This window comes from Nipponia nippon, unplaced genomic scaffold (genome assembly GCF_047370975.1).
Source record: "Nipponia nippon isolate SJK-2023a ecotype South Korea unplaced genomic scaffold, ASM4737097v1 scaffold_14, whole genome shotgun sequence".
NCBI classification, from domain to species: Eukaryota; Metazoa; Chordata; class Aves; order Pelecaniformes; family Threskiornithidae; genus Nipponia; species Nipponia nippon.
This window is the reverse complement of record NW_028262330.1, coordinates 10,472,890-10,499,198: the sequence shown is the minus strand read 5'-3', so window position 1 is coordinate 10,499,198 and position 26,309 is coordinate 10,472,890. Positions and strand designations below refer to the sequence as shown.

Genomic DNA, 26,309 nt, shown 5'->3' with positions numbered 1-26,309 from the left:
CTGACCGGCACCTTTTTGTTTTGACGTCTCTGCTGCCTGAACTGAGGACTTTTACCCTAAAGCCAGGTCATAATTTTGCAGGTGTTTTCAGCTCTTTCCAGTGCATACATAAGATCTAAGCAATTATATATATTTTGCATTGGCACCAAGACAAGCTCTCTACAAGCAAAAAGCAGATGATTCACTGCATCTTTAAGAATACGAACATTTTAAAAGTAGCTGAATTCTATCAGCTCCTTCATATGTTTTCACCCCAACCACCCAGAAGTACCTGGAACCCTCACAACCTTGTATTACACGTATCTGTGTGCATTTTTCATTTAGATTTCACATGAAATAGCCCGAGCTGTTACAGCTGGTATGTACTGTACTTAAATTCTCTTCACTTTTTATGAGCAGAGAAACAATTACTTTATTTCATCTACTCACACTCCTATGCTGGAGCGAAGCTTCCGGATGTCTTTGGATCTTTTGATCTCTTCTTTACAAAGGGTAAATAACTTCATGGGAAAGGGATGGCTGAAAATGGGAAAGAAAAAAAAAGATGAGAAATAGCTTTCAATAGAATTTCAGACACATTTAATGAGTGTAAAGGTGCCAAATTAACACTCAAAGGAGAGGAAAGACCCAACGCAGAGCAGCACATGCTTCTTCCACATCTTTAGGTGGACCTTTGGTAAAGACAAGGCGAGTTTGGCCACCACGTTACTGGGCCTAAGAGGGAAGGGAAGAGATGAGTATTCATTATTTACATTGCCATTACCCGTATGCGGAGGCGTGAACGACATTTATCCAAACTGAGTCAGTACATGGATGATAATCGGCTGGCCACGGTTTGTGTTCACAACAGTATGATCAGCAATACTATGTCAGGAATTAAAATATTCTACAGCCAAATAAAAATTATTTAGTCTGTCTATCATTGTGGTGCCTTGGTCATTCCCTAAGGTCTTCAACCAAACTTTACATAAAAGGGGACAAATGTTGTTCTTAAATACTCTACCATTTCACAGCCCAAATTCCTTTAGTGATTCCAGACAACGTAATTAAACACAGGGCTTACAGTTCTGTTAAGTGTATGAGTCATGAAGCCATCTTTAAATATATTTAGCAAATTCTTTTCTTTTTCCACAGTCTGGGAAACGTGAGTCTCACAGCTCTTTCCCAGACACTCATACAAACACAAGTATTGTTAGTATATTCCAAGGATCTATTAAAGAGAAGAAAAGAGGGAATATTGCTTTTATTTCAGTACAAATTATTTAATCTTTTACTTGCTACACTCAGGGCTGAAGGGCCATAGATGCAAAAGAAACTATTTCATATTTGTCTAGTAAGCACAATTACTTCTAGACTGCTTATTTTGAAAATCTCGCTGTACTGTGTGCGTAAACCAGAAAGCAAAAATCCTAACACTTATTTTCTGCTACCGTGACTCAAAGCTGTGGACAAAAACGACTCCAAAAAGCTGTGTAGTGTCATCTGTTGAAAAACAGAACATTTAAAACAAGAGGTTTATAGGAATGACAAGATTTCTTAAGTTAATGCACGATATAGTTTTCCAGACAAGAGTTAGTGTTTTTTAATTACTTTAAAAAAAATCTTAGCAAAATACTGGCATATCCTGGCAAATATTGACTTGGTTAAAAAACCTGAACAACAAACCATGGAACCATTCAGCTAAAGAATGCTGTCCACGGCTGTCTCAAAGAGTAAATACAATTGCCAGGTTTTCAGTGTTGATACTGAGGCTTCACAAGACGTTTTCAGAGCTGAGGGTGGCTTTCAGGACCAAGGAGGCTGGGGAAGGCTGGCTGAAAATACCTCGGCCAGACGCTGAAAGGGCAAGTCCCTTGCCATCCACTGCCTGCAGCCACCTCAGCACCGCTTCCACATTTTAAGGAGCGCGATAAGCACAGAGCGCATGCGCGCAGGGGCCATCGTGACAGGAGCCGTCGTGACATGAGAGAAATCTGCATGGATGAGGTGGGGGTGTGTCTACGGGCACTGATTTGTCTGGGCAGATGAGGGAAGAGCGTCTCTCTATCAAGAGGAGGTATGGTTTTTCTTACCTCGGTGAAATTTCTCCTCCTCCCACCCCCAATTACACAGAGACATTGTGTAGACAACTAATTACAATACCTGCAGTGCATGCCTGGCTTTCAGCACAGAACAACAGCGATATAGTGAATTAGGTGAGATTTGTATTGATTGAACAACATGGACATCGCTGAGAAGTATAGCAACAAAGAGGCCAACTGGAACAAGAGCATCTGGAATAAATTTAATACACGTAACCTTATGTGCAGCATTTTGTGTTTAAAACAGATGCACTTTCCCTCCTGTCATTTGCCGATTTCACATTTGCAATAACCAAACCTAACCTACGTGTGATCTCAAATGACTCAAATAGCTTGGCCTCTTTAAAGGAAATTGAGAAAATTCCTTCTCCTGTGTGGGCGCCGTGCCAGCAGAAACAGAGTCGGCATCTGGGGAAAAGGGATCAGTCCAAAGTCTTTACGTTAGGTAAATTGGGCGCAGGCGGTACCGCACAAAGGCGCGGGCTTTTTCCTCCTAGAGGTGAACGGGGTTTCGGCAGTTCAGCTGCCATCACCTGGGGTGGCCCTGAAACCAGAGGACAGTCATCGCCAGGCTCTTCGCTCCGTGGTTTATTACGCAAGTATAAACCGTGGTTTATTAAGCAGTATAACGGCTTTAACAAAAAAAATCCACAGGAGCACGTAATACATAGAAACGATTAGTCGGAGATCAGTGGGGACACACCTTCTTAAAACACTGTAAGACCACCAGAAAAATATTCTACATATACAACGCATGAACACTTCTGTTGAATATGTAAAATATATACACATAAGAAAGAGAAGCGCCACTTTTACTTATTACTCCAGAAAGCATTAGATGCTGAATTGTCACTCAAAGGCTGTGCTGCTCACATGGCCCTGAGTATTAGACTGATCTTAGTGCACTTTGTAAGGAGCTAGCAATCCATCCGGGCTCTTGGCAGACTGAACGTCTCTGGTGATCATTCACTTTAAAAAAGCCCAATACGCTCCACTTTATTTATGCCAGCTCCGTTTCACGCATGGTGCCCTTTGCCTCCAGCAGTCTCTCTAATCAATTAACGCTCCCTCCATTATTACGAGTACAGCTCCACACATTCCCAACCTACACCGAGATGAAATCGGGAGGTTTCGGGCTGTGCTGCCAGAGAGAAGAAATGACATTTCAGGGGAAAAGGAGGGCACAGCCTGGGCGAGGTGGACGAGGCTGCAGCCCGACGCGGGCTTTAGGCCGGCGCACGCCCGCACGGCTGACGGAAGAAATGGGCTTCCCCTCCTCCCCGCCACCTCCCTCCTTGTTTTGGCACAATCTGCGAGCACGCAGCAGAACAGATTGAGGAACTACCTCAAGCTGAATTTTACTGGGAGAAGGGTATTTTTAACCAGGAACAGATCTCTAATGCCACTTATCACCTGGCGAGACAAACCATTCCTGCCAGCTCAAGGGAGGGGAATCTCTCACGCTGGCCACGCAGGTTTCTGCCAGCCTGAAAAGCTGCAGGCAGAGCTTTTCTTTTCATAGTACAGATTCAACCTGAGCCAAGCACAACAAAGAAAAGCTGCTTCTGATAGCCTTTTGCCTACCCCAGTGCTGCTGCAGGTGATTCGTTTCAAACCCCAGCGGGCCGGTATTTACCCTACGCTTTGCTTCCCCGCTGGCAGGTTCAGCAGGGCCCTGGCAGAGAAACGACCCACGCGTGACAAATGAATCTGGCTTTAAACGTGCATTCACTGTACCATAACGGAGGAGAAACACCCAGTGCTTGCCCTCCTGCACAGAGATCAGGAGACCGGCCGTACAGAGAGCTTCACAAACGCTGAAATTCAGCCGCAGAACCAGGCCAAGCTGCGTATTCTAAACGTTATGAGCGGGACGGCGCGGAGAGGCAGGACCTCTGCGGGGCAGGAGTGACACCCTGTGGCAACCTGCTTGAACAAGAGCACTGAGCTCCTACCAAGCGTCCAACTAATTCAGCCAACAGCCATTAATCCTGTTTAAAGTGAGCAGTGTAGGATGTTACCTGCTCTGGGCTGCTAAGGTTTTATTAGGGGGAAAAAAAAAAAGGTCCAGGATAGTGCACAGTATCCATTTGAAACTTCAAAATGCATTTGCAAATACTTTTTTATAATGCGACAGCTGATGATTAAGTGGCTGGCGCAGGCATAATCCTGATGCCGACATCCTACAACTCCACTCAGCCCAACGCGGTAAAACACGAGGGAAGGAGATGGAATGGGAACCAAACACCCCAAGGAATGCTAATGTTCCATTCCCAGCTTCTCCAAAAAGTTTTTCATTTGCTACATGACAAGCAAGACGTTCACTGCAGAACAGAAGCAACGGGCAAGTCGCTCACCAGCAGTAAACAACTGTGCACCTCACCCCCCTTATTACAGGCACGCTTTATATAAAAGTATCTGGAACTGCATGCACACGTGGCCTTTTCATGCCACCAAGCAGAGCGTCTCATTTTCCAGCCTCATTCTGCACTGTATTTCTAGACTTCTATGGCATGCTGCTTTGAAAAGGGAGTAAATGGTCCCGCTCAAGAAACCAGGCCCGAAGTCACACTTTTCTTCTACGCAAAAAGAAGTAGGTGACACCCAGCAGCGCAGGCAGGCAGGCCTCGGAGCCAGTACGGGTGCTCATCCATCCCGAACTATACCCAAACGACATATGCCAAAGTAAGAAGATGTAAACATTGCGCTAAATATCATTTTGGGCTCACCCATCTGCCACGTTCAGCTGATCTGCACGCAGGCTCTGAGAGCCCAGCAGAGCCCAGTACGTCGGGCTCCCCTGGCTCTCCATGGAGTACACACAGCGACTCGTTCCCGATTACCTCTCGACCGTAAGGCACCTATATTACCAAAAAGCTGTCACACGCAGGAACTAAATTCTCTGTCTCCTTCTAGCTATCTTCAAACTTTCTAGAGCTCTGGCCTTGCAGAGCTTTCACGTGATAATGAGTTCTTGCACTACCTGCCAATATTTCATCCCCTTGTCAGGAGAATGATCCACTCAGCGGTATAATTATTACTTTTCTTTTTTGGTTTCTTCATCAAACTGGAAGCAAATCCATTTGGATCGGCTTCAAAATCGTTCCCCTTTCCCCCCATAATCCCCCTGGATCTTACTTCAGGCCTTTTTAATCAAGCCTTACAATGGCACCACAGGATCGAGTTTGAGTCTCACTTAGGCAGCCGATGCGGCGATGCTATCACGTGCTTTCTGTTCAGGGACCCATGATGTGGGAGACACAGACTGTACCTGGGACTTCCAGCCATAATCTATCATCTTCCCCAGCAGGGAAGACTGGAGCCGATGTGGAAGTCCCAGATCACTGGCACGATTACCAAACCGAACAAATAATATTCATTCCATCTGTATTTGACTCCTTTGAAATTCCCATTCAAAAAGGGACTGCCAAATTTGATTTAAGAGAGATTATCTACATGCACACTTGAAAACAAGAGTAGGCTCAATTAAAACTTTTAGAGCGATAAAAGCTTTTCCAATTTATCCGCTGTGAGCAATTCTTGAATCAACAGATTCCAAATCCAGTAAATGTGCTCACAGGATTCACGTTGTACAATTCTGCAATTATCTGTAGATGTGCCAAGATGCTGCTTGCAGAATATATTTTAACGTTACTGAAATTAAAATCATTCTCTTCTGAAACATCTGCAAAAAAACATGATTTCACATTGGAATATCTTATTCATGTGTATCCATTCTTGAACTAAGTACTTTCCAGAAGACTAAACTCAGTGTGGAAAAGCTGGGACATGCCTTTTTTATTATTCTTATTAGAATCTTAATTAACTTCTTTGGAGATATTCACATTAACAAAAGCCGTGGGATTTTGGAAGCGATCGCTTGTAGGCACACTGTTGTGCAGCATCACAACAGGACGCTGCCCTTGCTAAAGGCTGACCGCGCGATGAAGAACGTACTCCCAAAGCACGCGTTTAGGAAGCTACAAAGGAAAGAAGCGAACTGGATCTGATGCAGGCCCCAGTCGGCCAGATGAAACATCCAAGCAGAATTTGATTCACGTACTGGTTGTTAAACAATAACCAATAACCAACTTCTACACTGATATGAGAGGCAAAGATTTTATCAAGACTCTTCCAAGGCTATCTGCTCCAGAATTTATCACATCTGCCCCACTTCAGGAAAATTAAAACATTATATCCATACACATACCCCCACACACACACATCCAGAGGAACATTCAGCAGCAGTCAGTGTAAGATTTCAGATTTCAGAGGCCTGTTGCATGGCAGAAAATAAACAAAAAAGACAGCAACTTACTTCTCTTGCATGGTAAATATATCAAAACACCCGTTCGCCAGCATTTGGTCCAGCATTGTCAGGAGAGGTACAGACACCCTGGTGAAAGAAAATAATTTAACAACGTAAATACACTTCTTGGCATAAATATATACACAATATTTTTAATTAGAAGCAAAGAAAGAAACTTCCTATCTACCTACACATATTTAAATTAGAACTTTAATTTACACAGAGGAGGGTTGCTCGGTAACTTCTGTGTGTTGGCTAAATCATCCTCCTTGGCTGAGAGGGGGACATTCCATTACAGTCAAAAGGAAAAAACCTAATTAACAACATGCCTGGTTTAAACTTGCAGGGTCCTGAAAACACAATTAACAGTAGTAGAAAATATTAATTTATTTTCTAGTATATAAACATCGTATTCCACAAAATGTATCAGAAGTTACAACACCTTCTCACTACAGGTAATTACCAAATGAACCAACACACAACGTGTGAGCTGTGGTCATGTTTTCTATTTCAACAGCCGAGACAAGAAACAAAATAAAAATAAAATAAAACTGAAAATTCTATTAATAGTTGTGGGGTTTTTTCCCCCTAGGGAATATTTTCTGTTTTGCACATGTTTCATAAGTGAGGCTTAGAGAAATTAATCTCATTATGCGGAATGAGTCACCTTTGAAGAAAAATCTTCACAAGAAAATTATACTTCAAGTATTTGTGAAAAAACACTACCTAAATGAAATGCAGGCTGAACTACACTGGAAAGCGGGCAGTAATATATGATCACCAATATTGCATTATATAAAAAAACTGGTGCTTATCACATTATGTGCTATATTAAACTATAGAAAACGAAAACTATTCTACCATCACTCCTTTGTTATACATTTTAGCAAAGGTACTGCTGTACCAAACAGCTGCATTAAAGCAAATTTACATGGCTCAGGCAAACTTCATCTAGGCATATTTGAAAAGATGTGCCATGCATCTGACTTCACATAGTCCTGCTGTTAAAGATAAAAAAGCAAAAGAAAAACATTACCGGTCATTCCGCAGGTTGTCCTCAAAGACCTTTAGCAACGTCTCACAAAAACTCTCCATAGCGCTGGAATCATTCTGGATTTTCTTCATGTAGTCAAAAAGGCTCTGGGCAGAGTATCTGAGCTATAACGGAAGGAAGCTCAGGTGAAGGCACAGGGAATTAACCCCGCCACAACACACACAACCACCGACTACACAGCATTACGCTTCTCCCTCGCTACCTGGGCTGCACACCCGCACTGGGAACACACTCTTCCAACTGCAGCCGCGTGTATAAATTCAGTATCAACATTTGACAGGAAGATGGGTATTTTACTTTCATTAACCCTTTTTCAAGGAAGGGGTTTTTGTTTTTCCTTTTTAAGTTTTGCCATTGTAAGAAAAAAAGACCACATTAAAGGTTCATTATTTTCTTTCTCTCAAAATAAAACATCCCCAAACCACTATGACTATCCTGCTTTACTTCAAATAATAATATTGTTAGGGCTCGGAAAGTTAAAGAGTACACAAGAAGTTCAAGAGGTAATATTTATTAAACAAGCTGATGTAATTGAAAAATGCAGGCAAGCTCTTGGGCACGTGGTGCAGGCCACACAAACCAGCAGTAAACTCAGGTTAAAAATTAAAAACAACTCAGAAATAATGACTCTTGTTTTAGCTTCATTACATTAATCAGCTAGGTGAGAAAGATGGCAGAAGGAGGTTTCAGTGCCCGTGCTGCAGGCTCAGCTGGAAGCAGTCCATTAGGGTCACGCCAGCTCTTCAGTGCCACAGGCTGCAGCCTCAACACCCTCCTGCCGTCGCGGTCCCCGCTCCCCAGGAGCCACAGCACCCGCCAGCGCACGCCAGGCCGGTGTCTCCTCTCCCGACCCTGCTCGGGCTTCAGCCCTGAAACCCGGACCTGCGGCGCGGGAGGGGAGAAGGCAGAGCCTCTGCGGGATCCCCCTCTCCTGCGGGACCCGTGCCCCCAAGCGGCTAACGGTACTCCCTTGAGCAGGGGGACAAGGACTGCAACAGCCTATGTGAACACCCCTACTGATGCTAAGATTTTCCATTTCTGGGACAGGTAGGAATTGGTTTCCAGACCCATCTTTTAAAAATAAATGCCTTCTCTTGAGGATGAGAAGAAAAAGTTGGGGTTTTTTGTGACAGGAACTACCTCAAAGGAAAATATCTCATCAAGGACGAACATCATCAGATTTCTGAATTTTCCCGACCCTGATGTGAAGGATTATCAGTCCTGCCAGGCTTGGTCAAGGCGCTTAGGGAAGGGGGGGGTTAGGGGTGTCCCCCTATAGCAAAGGGGCTCAGAAGAGAGGGGGCTGTGGGAAGGGTAGGTGGGACACATCCGCTTTGAAGCGCGAACTTCTGTCAGTTTTGGTTGCAAGCGTTAAATAATTTTCTGTTGAGTCAAGAGGGGGCTGTAAGCAGTAAGTAAGCCTATTCAGTCAGTGCAGATTTCCTTTCTGAAGCTCATACATAGCATTTTGATAGCTCATTCAAAGGTGCAATCAGTTCCCTCACAGAAGACTGACCCTTCTATCAAGAAAAGAAAAAAAAATATTAGATCCGTATGAGAAGTTTCACAAGCGTCTTCCTGAAAGCAAAAGAGAGGAATCTCTATTTAAACATGTTATCCAATTTAAATTTTCTATCAGTAACATTTAGGGGCGCACCAGCACAGAAGAACAAGAAACATTTTAGCCTTGAATCAAAACTCTGAACCAGTTTTCAAAAGCCGTAGCCTACGTGTAAACACCACCGCACAGCAACCCACACTACCTGGAAAGCAGCAGTCTGCTATCTTAGCAATTTGTTCTATAGTGAAACATACTGGGCAACTCAGAAGCAGAAATATTTCTTTAAAAGGGTGAAGCAATTTAAAGAAATTATTCAGTTATTCTGCATTTCAAAATGATAGTCAAAATCTCAGTAAAAATTGTTTAAACATTTGTAAAAGCCAGCTATACTAAACTGAAATACTGAATTGAACTGAGTGCGGTTCTTTCATATGCCAAAAGTAATGTTTGTTTCCCTGTAGGCTGAGGATAAACTGTGTCCTTACACTGAAGGGTCTTCAGTGGATATACAGTTGTAAGGAAGAGAGATTTCCTGAAAATTTAAAACCTGCTTAATTATTGTATACTAGCCTTTAAAATAATCGGTGCATCTAAGACCATTACAAATAAAGAAGAAATATTTTGTCTTAATACCTTACACTAGCAGACATCAATTATAAACAGAAGAAAGGTTATATCAGAGTCAAGTCTCAGGAAAAGATCTTAAAACGTGTATGGTTAACCATGCAATTTTCTCTCTTATTTCATCTTTTAAACTACCTTGCAAATCTCGCACCATTTTTTGAAGAAAACTTAATTACTCAATGCTTTTCCTGCAGATTCAAATGATTGAAAAGCAAGAATGGGCACGAAAGAAAAGGGCAAGCACAGCTACATGTAGGATGTTCCAAAGCTGTGCAAAACCAAGACAGAGTAGCAGGATAATCAGAAAAACTGTATAACGAAGACAGCATTTCTTCATTAGCAAGTAATTAAACAACACAAAAGTACAGGTGTGGATAAACCATCACATAACTGCTTGGGAGATTTAAAAAATGGGACATTTTCCAAATAGTCAGCATAGACCATACGAACGTTACTGGAAGAAACTCCAACGTAACAGGATAACATTACATGAACAGGTTAAAGCCCTATTTCCTCCTCAGGCGAACACTCCTTTTTTCCCAGATAACCTATGAGGACGATGTCTGAGCTACAACCTTAATGGCTGACGAGTATTTGCAGAGAAGAGCATTTCCAAATGTCTTCCTCATCTACGCAGAACACAGAATTCACACTTTTTTCCCAGATAACCTATGAGGACGATGTCTGAGCTACAACCTTAACGGCTGACGAGTATTTGCAGAGAAGAGCATTTCCAAATGTCTTCCTCATCTACGCAGAACACAGAATTCGCACTATATCAAATGTGTGACATTTACCTTTCCCTGGGGTTGCAGAAAGACTGGGAAAGGAAATTAGGAGGTTAATGGGCTGGAACTGGGACAACTTTGGATAAGAATTTAAGAGGAGGCCTGAGAATGACCTTGTTCTTATTAAACAGAGTAAAAACAGGGTTTTCCAAGGCTTGACTCTCCCATCATTTGAGCCAACAGTAGATACTTCAGTGATAGGCAATAGACGATAAAGCGAAGAGAGTTCAAAGGGACCATTCATCTGATGATAAAATTAAAGTCCTAAGGATTTTACCTCCTGAACCAGGGGAAGAGGATGAGGAAGTGTAGCTACAGCCAGGGGAGAAGGCCACGAACAGCTCTGGAGAGGTGCGTGGCATAGAAATAAGGTGTCTACACAAACCTTCACGAAATTGTTTCCTAGTCAGCTTGGTGCAAAACTGAAGTACAGTACTTCTGAAGAGTCTTGAGGCAAGAAGTGGGACTGATATGGCCAAAAGAAAATTAGCTTAGGCATCAAGTTTTGTAAGAGAGCATTCAAAATCTCAGCTACCCATCAGCTACAAAGATGCCAAATCCACCTAAGGGCTCTGATTCCTACTTTGCAGCACTGTCTTGGACAGACCACCTAAAAAAGCCAGCGGGGCATGATGAGGAAGGAGGAGCCCGTACTGAAGATGTTCAGCAGATCAACATACCCTAATGGTCGTCAGTCTCCCATCTAACCACAGTCTTCTCAGAGCCCCGAGTATCGTAACAGAATTCAGCCTTCTGCACCTAACGCACCACAAATGGAAGTCAAGTGAAAAACTACTGGAAAGGCCTGGACAAAATCAGCATTTTTATATACAGATAATTGCTAAAGGCTCCAGTTTTCATGGAAGCATTTCAACAGAGAAAGACCTACTCGCAGAGTCAGAACATTCCTGTAACACGTGCAGAAGAAACCTTGTTACGCTCAATAAATAACACCGGGTTTGGATCATTTCTGATCCTGACAAATTTACAGCACTGAAGTGGCAGTAGCCTGTTTTCCCAGTAGCTTCAGTAAAAATTGCAAATCATTTAAATTTTAGCACAAGTGAAACCATGTCTCCCTGGTTTTACTTGCAACACTCCTTTTAATAAATCAAATCTTTGGAGGCCAGTAACTCTAAGACTCGAGTCAGTGATATTTTACAAGAAGTAGGAAAATTCACACTATTTTTTTCCTTAAAAAAAGAATGACAGAAATTATTCTCAAATGTATTTTGCTCTAGAGTTGTCAACCCAAAAAACTGGATTTGGGGCCTGTTTCTTCAACCCAAATATGCATTAATTTGCATACAATTCATCATAGTAACCAGATGTTTTAGAACATCATCTACAAACGTCCCAACATTTTCATCTGTAAGAACTAACACAGCTGTTCAAAGCCCAGTATTTTCTCCAGACAGTACATAGTCATAAACGTAACTGGCAAACAGCGAGTCTGTTTTGAGGAAAGGAAAACATAAATTGTATAATGTATTTGGCACATACATAATATTAACATCCGTATGCCATAGACAGGCTTTAATTTTTGTCAGGTGCTTTAACATACCTATGCATTCATCGGGTAGTTTTGGAACTGGCTACTCCAATTGTTACAGGCCTTTGGCATCTCATGCTGGAATCCTGGTACTGGCCTGGGAGAAAACTTTTCATTTCCAAAATAGGTTGCTTCTCTTTTTTTTTTAAGGTTTTTACTTTAAATATCTATAACATTTTAAAATGTAATTTTCACTCTTTATGGGGGGAGGGGAATCACAGGACATTCTGCGCTTTAACAGAGTTTTAAATGTAGTGTAGTTCAACAATAATGAAATTATATCAGAATTATATCCCGACCCCTGAAACTACAGGGTTTGTGAACTGGAGAAAGAAGACCATTGTACGGTTCTGATCTCCATATACTGAGAGGATTTTTTTATGAGCCGTAAGAAATACGCATCATTGTGGGCCAGAAATATAATTAGAAGATTCTTTTACACAGAGAAAGTGCCCTTTGAACCAAGGCGCTGTTGCAGAATGCCAAATCCCAAAGGGAATGACATCTTCTGTTTTTCCAGATTACTTCAAAGGCTCGAGCTACAATTCTTTCAGCAACCACACTGCCACCAAAATGTTTCTGAGATACCCCACACAGCTTATTTCAGAAAATCTCTTTAAGAAGCAAAACAAAGAACTACTCTTGCTAAATATACTGCAGAGCAATTTTAACTATGGCAAAATAGCCACTGACCACTGAATTACAATGGAGCCCTTCTCCTACTAATTCCGAGATGATTTAAAGGCAAACCGACATTTGAACTCAGATTATCTTGCAGTACACAAGAATCTTCTAACTTTCTAACTTCTATGTCAACGTTTGTATGTGTGTATATATTTTTTAAGTGAGAGAGGGAAGAAAGGAGAGATCACGAGAACACACACAGGTTACTGCAAGAACACATACTTGAATAATCCTTTTTCTTTATCCAAGATTTAAAAAATCTGCTTCTTTCATATGGATTTAATAGAACAGTTCTTAAAATTTTCTGTTCATGTTTTAAATCAGTCCCTGCATATTCAGCAAAGAACACTAAAGGCTTTGATAGAACAGTTTGAAACACAAGTCATTATAACACACATCAATTCTAATTTATGTATCACTTTTTAAATATTAAATGTAGTTCACCACACACTGTATAATCCTAAGTGTAAGTACCCTATACTTTGAGCCTTGCTTGCACTTCTGGCTGGCTCGAAAGAGAATTAGGTCATCTTCTTTCTAAAGCCAAAGCCCTTGAGAATATTTTAACCGGAACAAGCCCCTAGTGTTAAAGAAAAATGCAGGGTCACCGAAAGTTAACATTTCAAAATCATATTTTGAAAACAGTACAGAAGGTTTTCCTTAAATATACTGGCAGATGGTAACAAGGGAACGGAGCTAGAAGTAACTGAACTGTTTACACTTTTCAAAACCAAGCACAACCAGAACTTTAAAGAAAAAAGAAAAAAGATAATAAAATGTTGAATAAGAATTTTCCTCTGACCTCGGGTAGCAGTCAGAATGTCTGTTTCTCCACAACCTTCCTCCCTTTTTATACTTATATGAATAACTTTGGTTTTGGTGGAGCCTCCTATAATTAACTGTGTTTGACTAAAAGCTGAATTTCATATGCATGTCTGCTATTAAAAAAATCTGTTGAGAGTTACATTGTCTATCTGATAATTATTGTCACAAACCAATACGCATATGGTTTCAAAGTTTTAAAATAGCCATTGCTATATCATTAGTTGCTATTTTAGAAACATTAAAATTCTCAAAATTGATTTAAATACATGAGACTGCACAGACACCAAATTCTCAGCTCCACGAAACCCAAAGGCATGTGGCCATCTCTTCCCCACAAGCGCAGAACCCACGGCACCAGGCAAATGCCATCATTCGGGCATACGCTGCACAGCTCACGGTAAGACTGAGAAGTGGAAGCCACGGGAGACAAGCTTGAAATTATTTCCTCCTTCCTTCTATGAACCCAGCAGGAGCTGTTCTCTCTCCACAAAAACTGCGTTGCCCGACACCTACCACTTTTCTACCAGCTTTCTTAATTAGAGATGGTAATCTTAATTAGAAACACTCTTAAACACTGTCGGGGTGCTGACTCATGACCTCCTCCCTTTGTTACAGAGCCACTGCAATTTAAAGATTTAAGTGACAGTCCAGAACATTCTGCTACTGGTCTGATATTTCTCTGCAGTGTCGTTTTGAATCTCATATTGAACCATGTCCTTACCCCAGTAGTTGTTTTCATATATGTTACATCTTTGGCTATATCAAATAACAAAAAAGTTAGAAGCCAAGTATCTTGACATTAAGAATTCTGAAACTAGCAAGACAAGCTGTAACATAAGGACAGAAGGATACACTAAAATTGTAATAAAGTCTTCAATATTTTGGCAGCATAACAGACTACCAAAACCAGTGATAAAGACACTGTTCGTGCGCAGAAGAATGAAACAGAGGTTGCAAAGCTCAGAGGATTCAGAGAGATATCTGAATTATATTCCTTTGTAACACAACTTTTTGTATCTCTTTGGTACTTTTTTAGAAAGCATATCAAACTAGCAAAAAAAAAAAAAATCTGACCATACTGTTAACACATTGACAACTAATAATTAACACCTTGATTCATTAAAAAAAAAAAAAAAAAAAAAAAGAGAGAGAGAGATCACAGGTTACAAATGAACACAGGGATTCACCTCATTTAAAAAGAGCAATCACCTTGCATTTAGCCACATATAGCAGGCTGAACGGCTCTTCCCCTGTTAACAGCTTTGAAAGGTGAGCAAATAAACGTAAGAGTTGATTGAGCCAACAGGCTGGAACACTCAGCCTCTATCAGGCCAGGAAAGGAGAACCAAAGTGTCCTGCCTCCTTGTTTCCTGCATGCTCAATAACTCAAGAAAATACTTTTAAATATGAAAAATATAAAGCCCATCAGTTTTATAAGTATGACTTGATTTCTTCTAAAAATCTTACATCTGAAATTCTCATAGAAATAACAATCTGCAATATCCACTGTAACAGACTAAACACTCAGTCAGCAATTCTATCAGGTAAATGCATTCTCCTACCAAACAGGAAAGCCGCTCTGCTTTCTTACCGTTGTCTCTGTTAATCCACCAACAGACACCGAGAGACCCAAAAGCACATAGTATTGGTATGCTGGCAAGCCCAAAAGCTGGGTGATTCGAGGGAAAGCTTCTGATGCAGCATTCCAGTTTAGAGTCTCTTTCTCTGACCTGGGGAAAGGAAAAAAATAATCTTGTATGCGTGCACTGTCTGTCTTTCTTCTCCATACATTCCTATGATAGCTCCTCATCCTCAAGCAGCATGTCAGTGAAGAAAGTCTCTGAATTACCTAAAAATCAAACTAATTATTGGTCTTTAAGCATATGGGGAAAATACAAATCAAAACTTCAGCCACTGCCAGTAAAGTGAAGCAATCTTCAAGTCCTTGTTCTGATTCAGATAAGGGATTTGATCCACAGTTTCCTTTAGACATGCACTTTTCTCTACACCAAGAAAACAAGTTCTCCTTCTTGCATTCCATTCCCAGTTCTCTCCCACCAACTGATTCAAAGACAGACTTATCCCAGGAAAGGCTGACACACATACACCCCACCACAGATCAATCAGCGTCTAGCAGACCGAGCACTTTTTGAGTTACAGGAGGCTGAGATTCTGCTGAACAAACAGAATGGGGACACAAAGTTGGCTCTTCCTCATCCCAATCAGGTATTATAATCACCATCAGGAACGAGCTGCTCTCACTCTTACTTTAACTGAATATCCCATCTTGGAAAACCACTGCAACTGCAGCTTGGTTAAAATAATACAACTCACTAAAAATTATCATTATGTTCAATCAGTGTTTTCCAGTCGGGGAAAAAAAACTGAGGAAGGGGGACCGCCAGTAAATTCCAGCTCTCACATTATGAAGAGAAAATGAGATTATAAACCAGACATTTCATAAACAGCAGGATTACCAAAACAGAGCTCCCAGCAGATCTGTTTTACCACTGGTCTCCCAACTATCTACTACTGACATGATCTCTACCATCCACCATGAAACTGGCTGATGGGTTCAGAAATTAATTGGGGTTGATCCAGAGAAAGACTTATGCAGCGTGACCACGTAAGACCTATCTCCTTCAGAAACCATGGTTTTAACACGCACTCATACTATACTAAGTTCTATTTTATACGTTTATGCACATTCATTGCACACTTCAATGAAATTCCAACAAACAGCACCAAACATTCCTCAATCCACATAGTAGGCATTTGGGCACAGAAATTACATCAGGTTGCTTGTGTTAACTGTGTGCATGCATTTTTTTTATTTTCACTGGTTTGGGATACCTTCTCCAGTATATTACCTTGGAAATATCCTCTCTAGCTCTTCTCGATGAGGTATGTGTGGAACTGGAGGATGGTCAAAATGTAACAGAGTAAGGAACACAGATCCTGCATGAGCTCGAAATTTATCTATTTTTTCAGCCGACTGTTGAGACAGCCAGCACATAATCTGTTTGCAGCTACAAAGAAGAAAACAATTAATCACATAATTTAATCAGGAAAATGTGTATTTAAATTTTAATTGTTTCAACGATATAAAAAATATCCTCGTATGAAAGCATTCTGGTTTAACTCTTTGTAATGAATGTACAAGGGATTTAAGACATCAACATGAATCAACGGAATCTTTAAAGCTTTGTTGTCCATAAATCAATCAAAAAATGTCATGACGTTAATATTACATAGTATTTGATATTCACATACCACCTTTCATCCAAAAAGATATGAAGGTGCTTTATGGTTTGGATGACCTGCTACATTTCAGATGGAAATAGCGCAGGCACCTTGAGAACAGCACATTTTCAGGTAGAAAATTGGACATGTAGCAGAGGACAAGGTCTATCCCAAATTAATCAGTTCTTCAACTCTGGCTAGTTTTTAACCATATCCGATTTTGCTGACATTCATAACTCAGCTACAGTATTATGTTCCACAAGACCCTTTACACCTACAGAAAGGACCACTAATGATAGTAAAAGCACCTACAGTTCCTTCAGTTACAGCAAGACCCAGAATATTTACAAAATGTAATCCAGCTGGCAGGAATGTTTTTCTAAGTTTCATGTGAATAAGCTATGTCTGCAACAGACCAACAGGAGGAAGCCACTGGACAATGGGCACTGGTTGAGTAGTGTATTCCTACAGAATCCAGTATTTTCCTGCAAAGTGTCCTTCAAAGTTTAGGATTTTTTAAATTAAAAAAGAAATCCTGTATATATTCAGCTAACCATTGGGCATGCTCTGTCCATAAACCAACACCATTATTAGGAAAGTTTTGCTGCAGCTCAAGCTATGCTTAAAAATTTTAAGTTTTGTTTTGTTTTGTTTTTTACTATTAGGAGTATTGTATCATGAAATTAAAAATCAGAAGCTCAGTCTAAATTATGTTTTTCTGTATTTCCATACTAATAATTCTGCAAAGAAGACAGAAATGAATACAAACTCATCTCCACATTTTATCACATTCCAAATTAATGATGCAATGCTCTGGATAAGCGGGCAAGTTTGCTTTCTATTTAAGTGAACAATACTGGCAAGCTCCACAGAGGCAGCAAGTAGAGACCACATCTCACAGATGCACTGTATTTCAAAGGTGGGACTGCCACCCAGTTTCTCTCAATAAGCTTAGTCTCTCTGAAAAACAGATACAATATTCTCAGCATCTGTATGGGTGTAAGCTTGATGCCCTTCTATCAAAAGTTCTGTCACACTCAATAAAGGAGTAAGTATACAATATGTAAGCAATGCTTTCTTGTATGGACTGGATGTGGCTATAAGAGATAAGACACAAAAATAGTACAAGTAGCATACACGTTGGCATTAATTAACTCCGCTTCATTCTGAACCAGCAGAAGCGTCACTTCCATTAAACTTGTCATAGCAGCTTCACGTACCCTGTTGAAACAGAGATGTATTAGAGTAGTTACATCACTATTTATTTAAACAAACACATCAGCAGTTAAGTTAGACGCTGGCAAAAAATTGAAAATAATGAAAGCAGTGACCACTGAGAGCAGCTATCATATTTTTGGGAGGAAGAGGAGTGTGTGCAGCTGTACCCCCAAGCCCCATTCTGTGAAGTGAAGCCCACATTGCACTAAGGGTACAACAGTCATCCTAGTTTCCAGGCAAGAGCCCTGCCTTCCCCATCTTATTTTTTTTCCAGCAAGATGTCGTCAGGTTTATTCTTTATTTTAAGAAAGTTAAAATTTATAATGATTAGTAATATTTAGCGTGCAAGTAGATGCATTTACACCTAAGTGCTTTGTCTGCTTCAAATCATCTTCTAAAAAGGCCAACCCACATTTTGACATTAAGATATTTAAGTACTGTTGAAAGTGTCATATTCTTGTAAATTTTCAAGCTTAATATTTCCAACATTAAAAAAACCTGACTCAGAACGGCTTAAATCTCTATGCTAAATAATTAGTTTGATGAAAAAGATTAGCTAAAGTAACACTAAGTTGTGCTTGAAGTGCATCTTATCTATATGGTGAAGATTTTCTGCCTTCAAAATGTCTAAATATAATACCAATGTAAAAAAAAAAAAAAGATGCAGAGTGTAATTTCAATGAAATAAAAAAAAAATCAATATGCTTGTTTTAAACCACATGCCTTGTCAATACATGAGTTGTTAAAAGTAGTTTCTTTCTTAAGACATGGGCAATACCATAACAGATCCTCAGTTGGTTACATGATCCTGCAGAAGACCAGGACCACAACATTCATCACATGAGTCACTCATGGAATGTCACCCTTTCTCAGGAATAATTTAAAAAAAAAAAAAAAAAAAAAAGACATATTTGAAAAGGTACACCTGCCTACTGTGAGAAGAAATATTCCTGTTTCTAATGCCCAAAACAAGCTGAAAATAGTTGCCTATGCAATCTAAAACTGGGTGGGACATTTGTTATAATGGTAAAAAAGGTAAATTACATCATTTTTTCCTAAGTAGCTTAATACAAGTTTGGCAATCTTTCATCAAAGGATGTTTTCGTAGTTTTTCATATAGTATCTGACTATTAGATATTCATGTCTAACACCTGTAGACAGATTGGACAAGTCCCAGCAAACAATCTGACAAAAGAAATGTAAAGTTTGCATACGGAAAGTAAAGCTGGTTAAACTTTCCCACGATTCCATTAAAGAAAGACAAAAATTACACACCAAAGACAAGGTCTCTCCAGAGAAATGGCAATTCTCCCCATATCTTTCCATCTTAGTCAATGGTTTAGAAGAAACAGAATGAGAAAACATTCATATTTGAGAGGCCACAAAAGTATTTAGCAGCCAACAGTTTGCTATGAGAAAGGATTCCCCTCCCCCTTTCATTTACATGTTTCTTGACTTGATTTTGGCTGGCATTGCCAAAGAAGCTTTAAAAGAATCTGGTGCTCAAAGCACGTTTGAATTTTAATGGGTGTTGGGAATTTAATTTCCTCAGGATTTCTTTGAAAATTTCCGCTTTGTAGAGTTTTGGTTTGTTTTGAAACTTAGCCCTAGACAGAAAGATAAACAATAGGTACGGGGAACTGAAGTGAGAGCTGCTAGATGAATAACTAATTATACTTAACCACACTCTTATCTACTTCAGTATCTCACCGAATTTTGAAAGCAAAAAGCTTAGTATCTCTTCCTTTTCTCTGACCCCCCACCCTATATGGTTGCTCTTACATTTTCTTTCAGCTACACCTGTGTCACTCTTGTGTTACCGCATTCTCTGAGCAGGAGACCCGTTCACCTCCCTCTCGCTTCTCTGAGGGCTGAGGAAGGAGGCGAGGCAAAGCCAAGCTCCTGCTTCCCTTGCGCAAGCTGGAATGACCTGCTCTTGATCCTTGCTAGTTTACACCCTTCTTTCCTTTTCTAAGTTTGAGATGCCAAACACACCTACTTTTCTCTGATTTCTCGTCCTGTGTTGTTATTTCCCTGTCGTATGACAATTTTAACAAGCAGTACTGGGCTGAGGAGCTGGGTATCATTATACAAAACAAGAAAAATACAAACACACAAATATTAACTCAGCCTGATAAGAGCAGTCTGGATTATTTGCCCTCTGTACTTTTCCAACACATCGGTAAACATCGTAGTGAAGCACCCGAAAGGAACAAGGCCAGTCAATTAAAAAAGTGCCCAATACTAACATGGCACAAAATATCTTTCTCCTACTTTGCACTGTAGAACCTACACTTCCCTTGCTGTTCAAAGACAGAGTAGTTGTAACTACTGCACCTCACGCAGGAACTGAGGAGATCTCAATGACTGATAATGACTTGGTACAGCACAAGCATCAAAGTTTGACAGCAGTATCAGCTACCCAGTGATTGCTGGCACTGAAAAACTCTAGCATGATATATATAGCACAAAAAAAGCACAACCACAACTTTTCTTCCTGCATAAGACAATAGCTGGTTATAGGGGGTGTTACAGTTGCTCCCATTCCTCGTGGCAATTACAAATGCATTTTACAGCATCTGTCCCTGCGTTCAAGCTATCTAATAAACAATCCTAGAGAGGAGAACGCCACTGTAAGCAACTTTTTTTCTTTTTTTAAAGCAAACCTTGGGCTACCAAATGGAATAACGACAACTAAGTCAAGAGTGAGTAGGCAAGAATCCTAAAACAGATGTAACCAGGAATTTGAGCCTAAACGAAAAGTTCCCAAACTCACACAATGCACACTTGGCCTCACGTAGTACGATACCGGATCTGAACAGGGATCAGCATGCCATGCATGGCTGCTGAAGCTGAACACAGCCAACGCTCCAGACCTGGACTGTTTTGCTTGCAGCAGGGAGGAGGGAGCAAGCAAGTGACTGAGACTGTTTTGGCCACGGAAAGAAGTCTGACGAGCAAGGAGGAGTGCACACCCTCCCCTGCAAGGTACAGCTAACTGCTCTCCCGTTGTATCCTTCCCAAGCCAGCAACTACCATCACAGGTCGCAACCATCGTCTGTGAGCTCCGCCAGCTTTGCTAGAGCCACAACATACCTAGTTTGGAGCCTTCCATTTCAGTGGTCCTCTGCCCCTTCTCACCTGTTGAGTCTCAGCTGCCGGTTACAATATAATAGATGCCACTCATTAAATTAAAAGGAAATTATGTTTCATGTTCATATACTACTGTTGAAAACACCCTTCAAAGAAGAGGACAGTGACTGAAAAAATGTCTAAACCAGTTATTTCATACAAACACTGTGCAAGGATATGACTGAAACTAAACACCAAAGCCCTTCATGTGACCCAGCACTGTTAAACAAGAGCTTCTTCAATAAACTGGGAAAATACGGAAATCTTGTCAACGAACAAAATTATTTCATACCAGTACTACTCAGGCACTCCCCCCTTCCTGCCTGGAATGTAATAAAAGCATGGCCAGGCACTAAATCTGAACAATCAACAGGTTGTTAATTTACAATCCTGAACACGCATCTCTGTACCCTGAGATGCTTCATATAGTTGCCGGACAGGTCAAATATATATTACCACGTCATTACTATACCATACGAACAGTATTACCCGTACTGTTAAACAGGGCTGATACTTCGTGTATAGAATCGTACCTAAAAGCAACATATATCTGCCTGTTTTCAAATTAAAATTATGGATTAAGACAATAAAATTAAGAAGTCTTTGTCAAAACCAGCATTTTGCTCAAAATCAGTTTCCAACAACTAACAGACAACTAAGATTAATTTATCACGTTTATTTACTTAGTTTATGGCTTCTCTATACAGGGATTAAGTGTTACTGCTCTGAGCCTTCTACATAGCAGCAAAATTGCCATATATTTTAAATCTACAGATACTGGGTTTATTCCTGAATTCTGATAATTTAAAACTTTTTATTAACAAGTACTATTTCAGGCTGGGCATATTTGTGCTCCTAAATACACATAGAAAAGTAGCCTGTATGTTTCCTTAGTGCTCATTTGATCTCCAAGATCCACGTTTCACGTGGTTTTCTCCCCCTGTAACTACCTGGTGGAATTCTATAGGATGAACTGAATAACACGAAATCTTCACTGCTGCTCTGTCTACCACCTTCAAAGACTGCAGGAACTTCCAAGCAGTAAGTAATGTTACATCCCCAATTACAGCTTCTTTAGAAGTTAAACACAAACCCAAAGGGGGACATAAGCCTTTATAGTGCTGTGGTTCATCAATTTAGAAATGGCCTTTTCGGATCAGTGTTACTGAAGGAATACAGAACATTCAGATGAATGCAATCTTATATACTGAATCTTCTTTATGTATTAAGGGAACTGTGAACACTGAACATCACAAAAATATGACTGCTACAGACTTAATCTTGTACCTATTCTGTAGACTTCACAATAATAGATATATTCCTACAGACTTATGATTTAAGTATTCTTGCAATCTAATAGCGGAAATCATTGAAAACCTAAACTTACAAAAGAGTCAGTAATACCACAGCACGATTTATAAAGTTTTTATCCATCTCAGTTAGTTATTAGCCTTGAAAATTTGTCACTAACTCGTTATGCAACTGCTCCCTCTCCTGGCAAAAAATCCCCACACCACCAACGTACAACAGGAGAGTCCACTAAGTAGGAGTAAATGGATTATTTCAAAGAAACAGAAGTAACGGCTTAAATCTCCGTACTTTTTACAACTAAATACATTCCCAATATTCACTAAAACAAAAGAATGTCACCCACAGAACCAGAATAAGACTGAACTTCAGTTTAAAACACAGCAGTCCCCATCTTCCGAAATTCTGAGGCAAGGGACAAATTCTTGTCAGCCTTTCCTTTCACTTTCTACTCCTCTTCCTCCAGTGTATTTCTACCTAGTCTCAAATCCCCAAAAGCTTGGAGCTATCTATTTCTAACAGGTTTTGAAAAGACATCCATTTTTAATTAGCCATCAAACACAACAGCTAAGTTTAAGTCTCTGATTGTGAGGCATCTTACCATCCTCCAACATCCCCTCGGCTGTCTGTGGTGTAGTCGGTCACACCACTAAGCAGCGTAGCATAAATCCGAGTAACGTTATCTTTGCAGACATATTCTTCCTGGGATCCTTCTCCCTTTACACCTACTGTCTGGCAAACCCTTTAAAAAGAGAACATGGAGGGTAAGAATACCACAGGAGCAAGGAGAAACATTAAGATCATAGCTTGGTTCTGTTGCTTAATAAAATTCCCCGGACGTACAATATTCTAAACACCTATAACATCTGCTACAAACAGTATGAAGAATATTTCTGAGCCTACTGTACTATATTTGACCTGAGGATTTCTGATCAGCGTTCAGGTTTAAAGGAACACTGGCAAGGTAAAAAACTCAACAGGTAAGCAGACTGGTTTTATGTCTATCATACTACTAAAAGGAACATGCTTAAATACCTGCCGGTTTCTGAACTCTCCTTAAAATGAAGTAAGCAATTAGAGCAAAGAACTAATAATAACGTGCATTGAATTTTATATCAACGAACTTCTTTGCACTGGAGACATGGTTAACATGAGATTTTATTTTTTTTTTTTGCGTTGTAACAGGTTAAGACCATATATGCTATGATACTATTAACACCAACTACACTGTGGCATGTCAACACAGAAAATATTCCTTTGGAGAAAAAGTACAATTTCTTTAAACCAATTCAATCTTATTTAAGAAAGTGGAAAAAATGTATGTTCTTCCTCCTCACTAAAGCTCAATAAAATGCAGCCCTTGAGAAAGGCTAACTAAAATATACTCTAGCTATTCAGTTAATTGATTTAAAAAAAAAAAACACACCACCATCAGATTTGTACTCCATCCTCAGATGTGTGATAATCCTCTGAATCAGATATATTGAATAATGGAGATGCACACAGTGCCACACTAAAAATGCATTTGTAATAGAGTAACTGATGTCAAGAACCACGCTATAACAGAAAGCAGAATGAACAGGAGAAAACTTCTAGAGAAAGAATGAAAATTAGACAAAAATAAAGACAATTAACATACTTTGCAATTGCTATTAGGGCATCTCTTCTGGATTCTGCAAAGCTCACGTCTGCAGGAGAAATTAAGGTAACTTTTTTCAAGCCTTCCAAAACCTGAAAAAAACAAAAATTGAGATATTTAAATCTAATGCATTGTTTATGATAAATGTTAAATTTAGATATCATATTAAAATGAGCTCAATCACATATGAGAGAACCAAGAAGACAACAGTGTTTGGTTTCTCATCACGCCTCACTTCTCCCTTTGGACAAATGTTCCATAGCAAAGGGATAATTCCATCTCTGGCTTTTCCATTAACACTTCTAAAGCAAGACTAAACCTTAATTATCAGAACCTATGGCAAGCTAAATTCATTATGATTTTCTGGAGTTACTGTACATTACAATCCAAACCCCTCTCACAAAGACCTTTAATTACAATCATTATTTATTTGATTACGATCATAGGTTTCATTCAAAATACCGTGTGCCCTCTTCTCATTACATTGATCATATTTTCTCACCTGTTGGAGCCTGCCCTTTAGCAGAAATCTTGGAAGGGCCCCAAGAGCTCGTGAAAAGCCACAACGAATCATTTCCTCTGTGTTTTGTAGTTCTGAAACGTACTGTGTCACCAGCTCGTCTAGAAAAAATACAGTTACAGAGTGAAAAGCAACTACCACGTCATTATCATTACCCATTTGGCTAACAAAAAAAATAAAACAGGAAAAGATGCCCCAAACAGAGCAGCTAGAAAATTTTATAATTCATTAAACTAAAATACAGAATACCTTTAATTTCCTACAGAAAAAATAATAAAAATTTTAAGATGTTCACTGTTAAATGAATGCACTCTTATTTTCTACATATGAAGTCAGATTTTTAGACAGACTAATCCTACTCATTCGGAGAGAGAAAAGACAAAGGTCATAATTTTAAAACGTTGTAATTTTTTAAAAATCCAAAGAATAAGTCTAAGCATGAATGTAAATGTAAACGCAGGGGAACAAGTTCTCTTATATTTACAGGTCATCATTTTCCATAATTAGACAAGTATTCTGTGTAAGGAAACAGATGTCTCTTGATTCATGAAGGTCAGTTATTCAACAATTTTTCCCCAAAAGTGTCTTAATTAACACATGGATCATACCTAAGCAATAAGATCATATCATGCCACTTTTTATATAGAGACAAAAATAAAGTTGGGCTTTTTGCAGGAGAAAGCTCAAAAGAAGCGACCACGCTGAAGCAGGGATGCTGTGCTCCGATACTGCGCATTGTTACATGACAAAACAGGGACGATGGCTCTACAGACAGTGGCACAGAGAAAAAGAACAAGAATAAACTGAACTGGGCATGAAAAAAGGAGGCTCACCAATGAAGTAAAGTGATACAAAGAAGAAAATGAGGATGAATGAAAAAAAGAAAAAAGAAAAGTTAGGAATCTGTCTACGTATTTCTACTGTAGTCTTTATCATAGACTTAACAGATAATATTTCCTTTACCACATTTTTCAGCTACTATATTAAACTCTTCTGCAAAATGCAGAGAAAAACAAGGTACTCCAGAAAAGCTGCTAAGAACAGCCAAGACAGCTGCAATAAACACGACTCTGGATCAAAAAGGAGAAAGGTGGTCTGAATACGCACTTTTGAATCCTCAAAGAAAAAGAACCAGAGATCCTAGGAAGATTACATAATTGTGCCATTGCTTACCGTCATCTAAGATTTAAATGATTGAGCAATATTTGCTAGAGGAAGAAAGAATAGCTACCATAAGAAACTACACATTAATCATAACTCATGACAGACTTTTTTTTTTTTTTTTTTTTCAATCCCTATGCAATGGGCAGGCCTCAACTAGTTCCTTACATCAGGGAACTAGTTCCCTGTCCAGGGGTTAGCAATACCTTCATATAAGCACATCTATTATTTAAAAATTTCCAAACCACTGGAGCGTAAGATAGAGTCTTGAGGCCATAGGAAGATGCAATGCTTGCTTAGACAGCAAGATGATCTTAGACAGTAAGACTATGACAGTCTTCCCTTTGATTGATGTAAATTTAAGACTGAGATTTTAGCCAAATGACATAAAATTAAGACATGACAACTAGCAAACGAGCAGCTCTTTACTTATAACTACTTAGTAATTATGCTAGTGAGGGTAATGCAAACGTTAATACTCTTCTAAGAGTCTTCGGCTTCATAAAACAACATGGCCTATGAAGTGTCTACAATATTAATTCAACACAACCCATCCTGAAAAGAATATTAAAAGAGAAAGTCATCAAAACCAAACCAGAACACATTAAGA

General features: G+C 39.7%; 1 protein-coding gene across 4 annotated transcripts in view; it reads right to left on the bottom strand.

The window, feature by feature from the left end:
- Window positions 1–26,309, bottom strand: part of TBCD (tubulin folding cofactor D) — a 132,142-nt gene that overhangs the window by 8,161 nt on the left and 97,672 nt on the right. For all 4 annotated transcript variants that reach the window (XM_087750716.1, XM_087750714.1, XM_087750717.1 and 1 more), the window contains exons 28-36: window positions 24,521–24,639; window positions 24,019–24,110; window positions 22,981–23,121; window positions 17,859–17,942; window positions 16,349–16,507; window positions 15,070–15,208; window positions 7,427–7,548; window positions 6,400–6,477; window positions 430–519 (exon numbers count right to left, since the gene is read on the bottom strand). In XM_087750716.1, coding sequence (XP_087606842.1) covers window positions 430–519; window positions 6,400–6,477; window positions 7,427–7,548; window positions 15,070–15,208; window positions 16,349–16,507; window positions 17,859–17,942; window positions 22,981–23,121; window positions 24,019–24,110; window positions 24,521–24,639 — 1,024 coding nt within the window. The remainder of the gene's footprint in view (window positions 1–429; window positions 520–6,399; window positions 6,478–7,426; window positions 7,549–15,069; window positions 15,209–16,348; window positions 16,508–17,858; window positions 17,943–22,980; window positions 23,122–24,018; window positions 24,111–24,520; window positions 24,640–26,309) is intronic.